Here is a 12088-nt window from a genome sequence, read left to right as displayed (position 1 = left end):
AAATTTCCATATACAGTGGGTCCTACTTTTAAATTTTGTTTTAAGTTCCGTTGGCCTTCCTATCCCTCATGTACTTTAATGCTTTAATGATCGAGACTTTCTAGTATGTTTTATTATCTGGGAGTGCTTTCCCTTGCCCTTGCTCTTCTATTTTTAGTTTTTCTTCTTGGCTCTTCTTGCCTTTTTGTTCTTACAAATGAAGTTTATGATAAACCCATCTACTTCTAAGAAAAAACAACTGTGGTATTTTAAAAATTAAGATTGCATTAAATTTATAAATCAATACAGAGAACTGACATCTTTATACTATTGAGTCTTTATATTTGAGCACATCGTATTTCTTTCCATTTGTATCTTTCAGGAGGGTTTTATTGTGGTCTCATATAGATTTTGGACATTTAAAAAATATTTATTCATTTCTTTTCTTTTTTTAAAAATTCATTTATTTGGCTGCATTGGGTCTTCGTTGCTGGACGAGGGCTTTCTCTAGTTGCAGTGAGCGGGGGTTACTCTTTGTTGTGGTACGTGGGCTTCTCATTGCAGTGGCTTCTCTTGTTGCAGAGCACAGGCTCTAGGCACGTGGGCTTCAGTAGTTGTGGCACGCGGGCTCAGTAGTTGTGGCGCATGGGCTTAGTTGTTCCGCGGCATGTGGGATCTTCCTGGACCCGGGCTAGAACCTGTGTCCCCTACATTGGCAGGCGGATTCTTGACCACTGCCCCACCAGGGAAGTCCCATTTATTTTCTTCTTTATTTTTTTTTGGCTGCATTGGGTCTCAGCTGTGGCACGGGCTCCTGGTTGTGGCATGCAGACTTCTCTCTAGTTGTAGCATGTGGGCTTTTCTCTAGCTGTGGCATGGGAGTTTTCTCTCTCTAGTTGTTGTGCAAGGGCTCCAGGGTGCGTGGGCTCTGCAGTTGTGGCATGCGGGCCCTCCAGTTGAGGCGTGCGAGCTCAGTAGTTGTGGAGCATGGGCTTAGTTGCCCTGCGGCATGTGGGATCTTAGTTCCCTGACCAGGGATCGAACCTGCGTCCCCTGCATTGGAAGGCGGAGTTTTTACCACTGGACCACCAGGGGAGTCCCGGACATGTCGTGTTAACTTTATTTAAAGGTATTTCAATTTATTTTTTGCTATCATAAATGAGTTCTTCTCTTCCATTATATCTTTTTTTGTTGTTTATAGATATGAGGGGCATTGATCTTTATTTCTTTTTATAACCTGCTACTTTACTAAAATCATGTTATTGTTTGTTGTAAAATTGTCACATGGAACCTTTTGGACTCTCCAGAAAGACCAGCATTTTCCCTTTTTTGTTCCAGTTCTTGGTGCTTTCCGATCACTTTCTCTTGTCTGATCGCATTGACTACCTCTGACCAATGTTACATAGAAGTAGAGATACTACACATCCCTTTCTTTTTAAGTTCTGCAGGAAGGGCACTAGTGTTTTCTTCTCAGAGACAACTTATCATTCAAGAAAGTCTCCAAACATCCTCATTATCCAGATGAGGTATCAGGATGCAGAGAGATCAAGGAAGAACTTGCCTCGAGGTCATGTGGGGCCTGAGTTTGACCTCAGGGCTCTCTGGTTTCATAATCCCCAGTCTTTTTGCAGCACACCCTCTATTTTTAATTATCTAGATTCCTCTGTCCCCTTCCTCAACACGGACCTCATATTTTAACAGATCTTAAGAGATTCAAGAGTGGCTGAGCTCGGCGTATGGGAAGGGCACAGAGGCCCCGAGTAACAGGACTCAGTCTCTCCCCTAATTTCTTTAGCAATTCTGCTCCCTCCCAGACACTCCATGCAGCAAAACAAGAGCCCCCAGGAAACCACCTTTCTTAGAAAGCAGCTTACTGACCACCTGTATTACTCAGTCAAGAGCCTCAAGCCTCCTTCCCCTCCCCTGCTCCGTCCAAGGATTTTTTTCAGTCTTTCTTACACAGCACTCTCTCTCAGAGGAATTCTCAATATATTTTTCTCTGTATAGTTGCATTTCTAATGATACTTCAGTGTCCCTTATAGACCGGCTAACACAGTAACTATCTTACTGGCCTCCTCTCACTAAAGAAATTGTATTTCTTGAGCAGTAGACTTGGGTAAATGCATTCAAGCTTTTGCAGGCTCTAAAACTGCTCAGTTCTTTCTCCCTCCCCCTTTCAGGGACACCAGGTTGTGAATCACAACAATGACCCTATTGCCTTTCATTTTATTCAGTGGGGAGGATCCTTCTTGTATCTTTTATTTAAAAACCTGCTAGGACCACAAGTGCTGTGGGGAGAGAAACCTGGCCCAGACCTAGATTGCCTAAGTTTCCAGCTATTTCCCCAAGTAGGTAGATCCCCAGAGCATGGGCTCTCTTTCTCTGCAAGGGACAGAAAGAGGGACTGTGAGAGCAGGGAAAATATTCAGATCAGGCCCACTTAAAATTCTAATCCTCTTGCCTTTCAATAATTTTGATTTCTCCTGTACTCCAGCTGACAGCCTTTGCTGTTGGAGGTGTAAGCCACTGTTTTCTCCCATGGAGACCCGTAAATTCCATGGAGATTTAAGCCGCCACGTTTCCCTTTCTTCCCCAGGCAGCATCTCCGCGGACCTGGCCTCCTCCCGCTCCCTGTGCTTTGAGACTCTGTGGCTGCACCTCCTCTGTGCCCACTCTCCTTTTATCCGCAGCTCCGAGGAAGGGAGGCTGCTAATTCCAACCTTGTGTTTGGCCTGTTTGAGGATGAAAGGGCCTGATGTTGCTGCCAGAGCTTATTATCAGTATTATTCACTTGGCAAGAAAAGTCAGAGCACTCAGCAAAGCCAGAGGGGGAAAGGACCACCTTTTGCCCAAGCAGTGGGCTGGTGCCCGGGTCCTCCTTGGCCTCTGTGGCCACCACCTGGGAATTCTTCCATCTGTTTTTACTGCTTAGCAGAAGTATCAATAGCTGAGAGGTTCTAACACAGCTGAGTCACAGAGAGAGAGATTTGGACTTGAAAAGGAACTTCATATACATTTAACTCTAACTAGGACCGGCTCCATAATTTGTGGGTCCCAGTACAAAATGAAAATATAGAGCTTCGTGTTCAAAAAGCAGGAGAAAGGAAGCCTTTAAAGGTACTAAAATTTTCCTTTCTTCCTGGTTTTTCTCTTGACCTATCATGGTCATTTTTGCTGCTTAATCTTGCAATCCCTTGAGCACAGGGATAGTCAAGGGGCAGGTGCAACCCTCAAAGGCACCCAGGGGGCTGTGCCCCATGATTTGGGGCACAGTGTGGCCCACTACTAAGGGATTACCCTTCCTGCCAGCCACTGAACTGAGGTGCCAGGCCCTGGCCAGGGATGGGGAAGTCCAGCCGGGCATCTCCCTTTCCCACAGACTGGCCACCCTAACCCATGGAGGACAGGAGACCCCCAAGAGTACTGAACCTCAGTGCTACTCTGTAGGCACCTGGATCAAGTGTAGGCAAGAGGCTCACCCTTTCCCTGTCAGTTGCCTGCTGAGTGCACCATGGTGCTGCCAGCCCTGGATCTGCGCCCCACCCAACATGCCACCCTGACCCTCCCTGCCCCTGTGACCAGGCCTCTGCTGGGGGTGGGGCAAGGAGGGGAGGTCAGGAGAGGCCTTGGGTTTCCAGGGGTCATGGGACCTGGCTGTCCCAGGGAGACAGGGACCCCCTTTGAGCCAAGGCTCCAAGTTCCTGACACACGCTTCATTGTGCAATTGGACTTCACTTACAAAATACAAACAAAAATACAGCTAGTGAGAGTTTCAAGATGATGGCTACTGAGTCTTAAATTCCAACTTTGGGGGCCTTCAGAGCTCAGGTTCCGTAGGGCTGTACTCGGCCCACACTCGTGAAGCTGGCCCTGGCTCTGACCCTAGTTCTTCCAAGGCTCACCAACGTATACAGTGAAAGAGGATGGGGACAATTTCCTCAGGCTGCTTTCCCGACCCTGCTATGGTGTGAACCCCTGAGTCCCCGTTCTGGGCTGCTTTCCATGCTGTGGCTTTTCCCACAGTGGCAACAATCTCTTTCCCCCTCTCAACCCCTTCTTCGTTTTTCTGAATATGTGCCTTTTTGTCTCCTCATGGTTGGTGGGTGAAAGCTCTTGATGGGGATGGGAGAGGCTATGGGAGAGGCCCCTTCCCAGAAAGGCTCTGGGAGCTCTCAGTTAACACTGTCCTGTCCCCTTCCAACCTTTTGTTCTCTTTTCACCAACAGCTACAGAAGTGTTGGACATAAAAGGAAATCATGCTTGTCACTTGCTCTGAACTTCCCCATGGCTCCTGCAGCCTGGTCTGAGAATGTGCCGCTGAAATGGACTTCCAGCCCAACCTGCTCTTGGGTGACAGAGGTCCCTGTTGGATTCTGTTAGGGGCCCAGGCTAAGGAAGAGGGGACATTTCTCTCTAGGTGCCCAACCACCATTCAGCCCCTTCAGGGCTCAGTAACTGAGAGCTTGATCCCAAGCCTCAAGCACAGTGCTGGTCCTGAGGAGTCAAAGAAGATCAGGGAGGGCTTCACAGTGGAGGTGCCATTGAACTGGACTTGAAGGGTGAGGAGGAATTCTGCTGGGTGCACAAGGGCGGGGAGGTGGTTGCAGATGGAGGAAAATGGGCTTCCCAGGGGCGAGGGTAAGGGAGCGTTGTGAAGGGTAAGGAATGCGGGGGCAGGTGTTTGGAAAGATGGGCAGGAAGCTCCAGGCCAAGAAGTCCAAGTGAGGGCAGAGGAACAAGAGTTTTCGGCTTCTGGATCCCAGCAGCCCCCAGCACGTGTGGCTGCCTCTGAGACTCCGTGAGGAGAAGGCGGCCCTTCCTGAAATAAATGGACTGTGGAGGTGCGGGGGGCTGAGCTCTAGGCCAGGAACGGGGAGAGGGCCTGGGGGGGTGTTGGGTCCTTCCTGAGCTCTGCGGGGACTGGCTGGTGGGGCGGGGTCTAAGGCTCCTTGACCAGCACCCAGGGAGGCAGTGGGGCCTGCCCCTCAGTGGGAAGGGCGTTGTTTCTCAGTGCCCAGAAGTTGGGCCTACCGTTTGGGGACAGAGAGGGCTTAGGAGGGAGCTGTCTCCCCAGGTTCTTGGGTGACGAGAGGACACTGTTGGTGGTGGGGGAAGGAGTCCTGCTAAGGCCCTGAAGGGAGCCACGGCTCCAACAGCAAGCCCTTGGCCAGAGGCCCAGCCCCCAGGGGCAAGTGCTCTGAGGATGCCACGTTGCACGTGCACAGCCCCTTTTCACATATTTCATTTCATGCTCATAGTGGCCCATTCTACTGGTGAGGTGTTCGTCCATTTCAAAGACGGGGAAAGGGAGACATGGAGCGGATGAGTGGATGGTCCACGTGAGTGGCAGAACCAGGATTTGAAGGGAGGTCCCGCTCATCATTGCGCATCGATCGTGTACATGGCTCTAGGTATCTGCAGTGCCAGGAATGAAACTTTCTTTCTAGGCTGTTAGTCACTGATTTTACTAAATACATTACATTCAGTTAACCCCCTAACAGCCCTGTGTAGTAGATAAAGTGATCCCCAAGTTGCAAATGAGGAAACAAGCTCAGAGAAGTTGTAACTGATGCAGAGCCACCCAGCTAGTATGTAGCAGAGCCAACAGCCAAATGCAGGTTCCCCTGACCCCCAGCTTGTGCCCTTTCCACTTGCCTAAGTGATCCTGGACTGTGAGGGTCTAGACACGCAAATGACACAGGACAACATGGTAACTGCCGCAGTGGATGTATGTGCAGGCTGTCAAGAGATCACAGAAGGAGCAGGAAAGCAGCTCAGAGGAGTAGCCAGGCCGAGGGCATGTGGTGTGTTCACGGCCTCCCAGGTGGGTGGTGTGGCTAGGATGGAGGTGGCTTCGGAAGGGCCTTGTGGACTGAGCCCAGGGTTGTGGATTGTGTCCTGTTGGTGAGGAGGAGCCCAGAGGGTTTTGGGCAGGGACATAATGCAGTCAAATCGCGCATGTCCAAACGATCATTCTGGTGACGGGGTGGAGAATACGGGCTGGAGAGCAGGTATCAGCAAAGCCAGCTTAGAGCCGAATGTGGGTCAGTTTTGCAACAGCAACAGAAAAAAAATCATGTGTCTATCTCAGATATGTAGAACTTTCTTTTGTTCTTTTTGATGGAACAGAGCTAAACATGGCTGGAGGACTGGGCTGTGCGATACAGAAATAACTCCATTTTATAGGTTGTTCTAACTGTATCTTCAAGTCCATGTTTTATAAAAGAGGAAAAAGAGAACTCTGTATTCATACCTAGAATCTCACTTAGAGTCACTTGAAAGGAAAATGACCCCCATTGGGGGGCTGACTGTCTTGGCATCCAGCCCACAGCACTGTGCCTATACTGCTCTCACTGTGCACTTTTCTGGTCTGTAGCTTACCTGCAGGCAGGACCTATGCAACTTATTTATCTATGGACTTGCTGGAATACCCACAGCGTTATTATACCCATTTTACAGATAAGGAAACTGAGGCTCAAAGAAGTTGGGTAAGTTGCCCAAACCTCTGGAGCCAGATCAAGTCAGTCTCTGTTGAGTATGGACTAAGTTTTGTGGTCGTACTTTTTGACCTAGAAATTGGGATGCCTGACCTCTCGTGAAAAGTCTGTGTGGCATCTGAGTGCAAGAAATTGTCTGGCAGATGCTGAAATATTGGAATATTCCAATATCGAAATATTGGAATAGGGGCGTTCTGGTGGTTTACAGGACACAAATATTTGGAATCAGCACTGTTGGAGAGAACCCTGGAGGAATGGCTGTCTGAGATTTGCCAGCTTTAAGGCCTCGGACTGCTCTAAGATGGTTCTCCTCACAGCATCGATGGATGCAAGCAGAACAGCAGCTCTGGGGAAAAGCCGAGAGGACAGTGTTGGGTGTCATGCGTACTGTGCTGTCAGCTAGGCACCAGCTGGTGGTGGGGGAGAAGCATCCTGGGGTGAAGTGGGAGGCAGAAGGGGCAAATGGGGAGCCCCTGAGTGTGTCTGCCCAGCATCACCCGGCCACACACAAATGAAGGTTCGTGAGCTCCCCCCGTGGGCTGTGTGCTGGGTGCCCCAGGGTGCAAGGGGTCTGAGTTGGCAGTTCCTGGCTGGGCTAGAGGCTGATTTAGCTCAGAGGGATGCCAAGGCCAGCATTCGTGGGAGGGGGGGAGGAGAGAAGCCAGCCACCCACAAAGAGACAGATGAGCTGTGCAAAGCTGGCTGCGGCCCCAGCGTCAGAACCACAGGCTGCAGGCAGACGTGACGGATGAGGTGGCACCCTGCAGAATCACCCTGGACAGCAGGTCCTGACCAAGTGAGGGACAGAGAGGAAACCTCTGTGCCCTGCCCTGGCCAATAAGGTAGCCACTGGCCACATGTGGCTATTTAAATTTAAATGAATGAAAATGAAAGAAAAATGTTAACTCTTCAGTCTCATCAGCCACAGGTCAAGTGCTCAATAGCCAGAGGTGGCTGGTGGCTACCAGACTAGACAGTGAGGATATAGGACATTTCCATCATTGCAGAAGTTCTCTTTGAATGTAAATGATCTCATTAATACTTTTTATATTGATTACATGTTGAAATAACATTTAAAATATATTGAGTTAAATAAGATATACTAATATTAACCTCACCTGTTTCTTTTTACTTTTATTACTGTGGGTATTAAACTTGTCAATTACCTGCGTGGCTCACATTTCTACGGGACAGCCCTGTATAAACGGATACAGGAACACACCTCCATTTAGCTATCGTTTTTAACATCACATCCATTCAGTGGTATTCCATTTGACGATGGCTGTAAAAACCCGTTCTTAACACAAAGGTTACAGAGTCAGCCCAGGCTGATGGGACAAATGCAAGCTTTGGACCTGGAAAAATTCAGGTTCAAATCTCAGCTCCATCTCCTGACTGGCTGTGTGATTTTGGGCACATAACTTCTTTGTGCCTCAGTTTTTTCATCTAAGGATGCAATCAATGAATGAGCCTCTGCAGAGCATTGCTTTGACCCTAGAGGAGATAGTGCCCGCACAGGGCCTGGCGTGGGCTTGGCCCTGAGGGCACCTCAGTAAATGGTGGTCCCTGTTATTGTTGTTGTTATCGTCATTAACGTTTTTAGCACGGAAGCGTAAGGGGTTAGGGTCAGTCTCTCTGGCCTCAGACCACTCACTTCCCTGCCCCCGGCCTCGGCACCCTTGCTCTCTGATAATGACGCTCCAGAGGTGCAGCAGGCAGCCGTCAGCATCCTCTCCCAGGCACTCACCTGCTGGCAGCTGCTGGTCCATGAGGCCCGGAGGGCACTGCTGCTCTCTGAGCGTGTGGACTTGCTGTCCAGGTGCATCCGCAGCTGTGCCTCCAGCTCCTGGCTGACTTTCTCGAGGGCGTGCACCTTGGCCATGTATTCCACCAGGCAACCCCCCAGGTCCTCGACGGCACTGAGGTCCCTCTCCAGGCCTGGAGTGGGTGCCGTGGCCAGGCCTGAGCTCCGCAGGCCCTGCAGGAAGACGCTGCTGATGCCCAGGGCCCGGCGGGTCACGCGGGCACCCAGGCCACCTGTGCACCCACTGGGTGTCATCCCTACATAGACCCTGGGTGTTCGGGCAAGACCACCCACAGCAATGGTCCTGGAGGCTGGGAGGCTATCCAGGGAGGACGGTGACGGTGCTCCCCTGAAGGGTGCCTTGTGCCTCTGGAGCGGCATGCTGGAGCTGGCCCCCGCGGGCGCTTCCACCACCACTCGCCTTGTGCTCATCACCCCTTCTGCCTCTGCTGTGCCTAGTGGGTTTGCAGAGGCCAGTGGCTTTTGGTTTCCAGCCCCAGCGTCCCCGTGACTTGGCCTCTCTGGCAGCTTCCCTGTGCCAGGGCTGCTTTGTCTGCTGTTTTCCATGAGTTTCCACCATTCACCAAGCTGAAAGGGAAACGGCCCGCCCAGGGTTGTGTGCAGAGAGGCCCTCAGGCGTTCTCCGCAGGGTCATGTGCAGGCTGTGCACATGACCTCCTAGATTTTTCTGCGGGTAGTGGGGAGGCTGGATCAGTGCAGGCTGTGAAGGTGGCTCACCTGGGCTTGTGTATTTCACTACCTGAGAGGGCAAGGCGGCACCCAGCAGCCCCACTTCACAGATGAGTAAACTGAGGCTCAGAGACCTTAGATCACAAGTGCAGCGAGTGGCTGAGCCAGGACTGACTCCAGGTGTTCCAGGGCTGATGTCAGGGCTCTCCAGCCTTACCTGTGTTGCGTGACTGTGGAGGTGTGCCTGGAGATGGCTGTGAACCAGCCTTGGTGGGAGGCAGCCCCAGGGACTCCAGAGAAACAAAGTAAGCCTGTTGCTTCCTTCACACTCCCTCCCTCAGCAGCAGCTTCAGGTCCCTCCCTGGCACCTTCCCGCCCCGCTCCCCCACCCCCACCCCTGCACTGTGTTCATCAGCTGCTTGACCTTGGCCACACTGCTTCACCTTGGCCACACTGCTTCACCTCTCTGGACCTTATTTTCCATGCACTGGCCTGGGCTCTAACTCTCTCATGCACTAGACAAGGGACCGTGGGCAAATTCAGGTCCCACACATGTCGGCCACCTATTATGCTCCAGATGTTCCCCACACCTCTGTTTCCCCAACTGCCAGAAAACTAGTAAATAAAAACAAAGAGGTTTTCTGGTAAGATCGTTAAGGGTGCTCCAAGTTGGGATTGGATGACACCCTCTAGACTTTAATTCATGCCCTCAGTATCCAGAAAGGATCTTGCAGCCCCCCGGATAACAAAATGGACCTAAAACCCACTGCATTTAAGTTTAACCCTAGAGAAATGAAGTATCCAAAACCCAGAGCTGGATATTTACCCCAGATCCTGTGATGTGGGAATGTACCTTGAGGAGAGAAGGGGAAGGGGTCAGCTGAATCCATCCAGCGCTGGGCAGATTTCCATGCTTTACTTCACTGAGTTCTCAATTCGACCTTAGGAGGTAGGTTCAGGGTTGACATGCACTGACATTTGGGCTGCGCAGTGCACAACTCCAGAAGTATCTTCACGTGTCCTATGATCACCTATTCTCCCTTGTGTGATGACAACCTGAGAGCTGCAGTGACTCACCCAAGGTCCCCTGTCCAGGAGGTGGCAGAGCTGGGATGAGAAGGCCTCTTCTGACTCCTAGTCCAGTGACTTATCTAGGACCCCCTCTGTCTCCCTAAACACAAAAAACAGGGTACCTCCCAATGTCACACAGGCAGAGTTAAATATTCTGGAATATTCTATGTGCTCCTCCCTTTTTCTTTTTTCCTTCTACTTTTTCTATTTGAAATGACATGGAAGGTACTTTATAAAAAATCATTGTTGGTTATATGATTATGATTATATGATTAAGGAACCAACTTGATCAAGTAAAGGCTGGCAGTGTCCCTTGTTTATTTAGATGTGGCTTTCTTGCTGAGAACACCACCTCTGGTGCACCCCGAACGCCCGAGGCTCCCATTAGTCTGTGATATAATAACATTCTCCTAAAACAGGTGACACTGATGGGTCCCAGGAGCTGCAGGAATTCTAGGATGCATCATCCAAGGCTAAATGAAGAGCTCAAGCCACTGATTACATTGTTTGCAAAGGTGCCATGTTTAGGCACTGTTACTCTACGGAATGGTGACACTCAGTGGCCAGGTTAACTTCAGATTTCTCTGACCAAAGATATTTACAATACAGTCCTGAGGCCAGGGAAGGGGAGGAGGGTGTGTCTTGACACCAGTATCTCCAAAGACCTGAAGACAAATGACTTTTGGGAGGAGAAATCCCAAACATGTTCTAAAGAATTTGTTTTATCAAATGATAAATGGCTATTAGCTCATCACTCTGATAAAAATCCAACTTACTGTTAAAATAGATTTTAAAATACAGATGGACAGGTAGTGTTGGTACTGAAGGAAGACTTAAAAGTTATTTCAAAATGAAAAGAATGCAAAATGTATTAGCAACTTAATCCTCTGGCTAATAAAATAAGTTTATTTATATATACATGGTAGCTGAATTCTGTGGATACGGAAAAATAAGTCATACATCCCACATATGTATATATAACATATGTATCTCTGATTACATATATTATATATAAATTTTACTTTTCAAACAGATTTCTTTCTCTATATACACACACACATTGATATTTTAAATGCAATCACCGACAGAAATATTATGATAAGGTTGAAAGATCAGACAGCAACACGCTGGGAAATGAATCTCAGAGCAACATGTAACCTGCTTCTTTGTGGGTTGAAGAGTCTTTGAAGACAGACAATCACCAAACTCATGTTAAGTAGGTTCATAGGACATTGAGAACACACACTTTTGAAGGCCATCTTTTTTTTTTTTCTAAAGGAAAATGTAGGAAGAAAGGAAAAAGTTATGATAAAGAGACCACAGCAATAACACGAACATATGACTCAACATTCAAGTTCAGGTCCCAATCTGACTATAAGAACATCTATATTCAAAATATACTATCAAACTATTTTTCTTTTAGAGAAAGGAAGGCCAAAGCAGTTATCTTCTCTCCCAGCCACTATACAGTAGGGATAAAATGGAGAAGCAGCCATCTCTGGAAGCCCCTCTCACATCTCTGGGGGTCTGACCCCTGTTGGCCGTGGGCCCACGGGGCAGCAGGTGACCACCGATGGAGAGAGCAGTGAGGGGAGACGTCCCCGTGACCCCCAGGCAGGCCTGCAGGGCTGAGCAAGAATACAATGACATCTTCCTCCCGAGCCATCCGCTTTGGCAATCTTGTTATTTTAAGATCCTGGGAGGAAGGGTTAGAAAATTACAGCTCCACACTCCAAGGTTTGTTCCTCAGTGGTGTGATGTGATGGCCTTTTGAGAAAATGAAGGTGAACCCCAAAACGTTGGATCCTTGGATTAGAGCAAGCATTCCGAAGCTCCAGGGCTGGGATCCGCATCCAAACCCTCTCCAGAGAAAGGCACGCTGTCTAATGCATTGGTGGGTGGTGGGAGGATGCAGGGATGTGCTTGGAGGGGAGCCTTCTGTCGCCCGGGAAAGCAGTCCGGCCTGGACGCTCCCTGTGTGGGATGTCAGGGGGCGTGGCCTGAGGATGCCTCCGCGATCTCCAGCTCCTGCCTGCGTCCGAATCTT

The 12088-nt window shown here is 49.5% G+C and overlaps 1 protein-coding gene across 2 annotated transcripts in view; it reads right to left on the bottom strand.

Annotated features, from left to right (window-relative positions):
- Positions 1 to 8717, bottom strand: part of BFSP2 (beaded filament structural protein 2) — a 77247-nt gene extending 68530 nt beyond the window's left edge. For both annotated transcript variants that reach the window (XM_036851022.1, XM_036851021.1), the window contains exon 1: positions 8224 to 8717. In XM_036851022.1, the coding sequence (XP_036706917.1) occupies positions 8224 to 8712 (489 nt within the window). In that variant the 5' untranslated portion in view covers positions 8713 to 8717. The remainder of the gene's footprint in view (positions 1 to 8223) is intronic.
- Between the last annotated feature and the right edge of the window lie 3371 nt (positions 8718 to 12088).

Source organism: Balaenoptera musculus, chromosome 4 (assembly GCF_009873245.2).
Source record: "Balaenoptera musculus isolate JJ_BM4_2016_0621 chromosome 4, mBalMus1.pri.v3, whole genome shotgun sequence".
NCBI lineage: Eukaryota > Metazoa > Chordata > Mammalia > Artiodactyla > Balaenopteridae > Balaenoptera > Balaenoptera musculus.
This window is presented reverse-complemented; position numbering and strand designations above follow the sequence as displayed.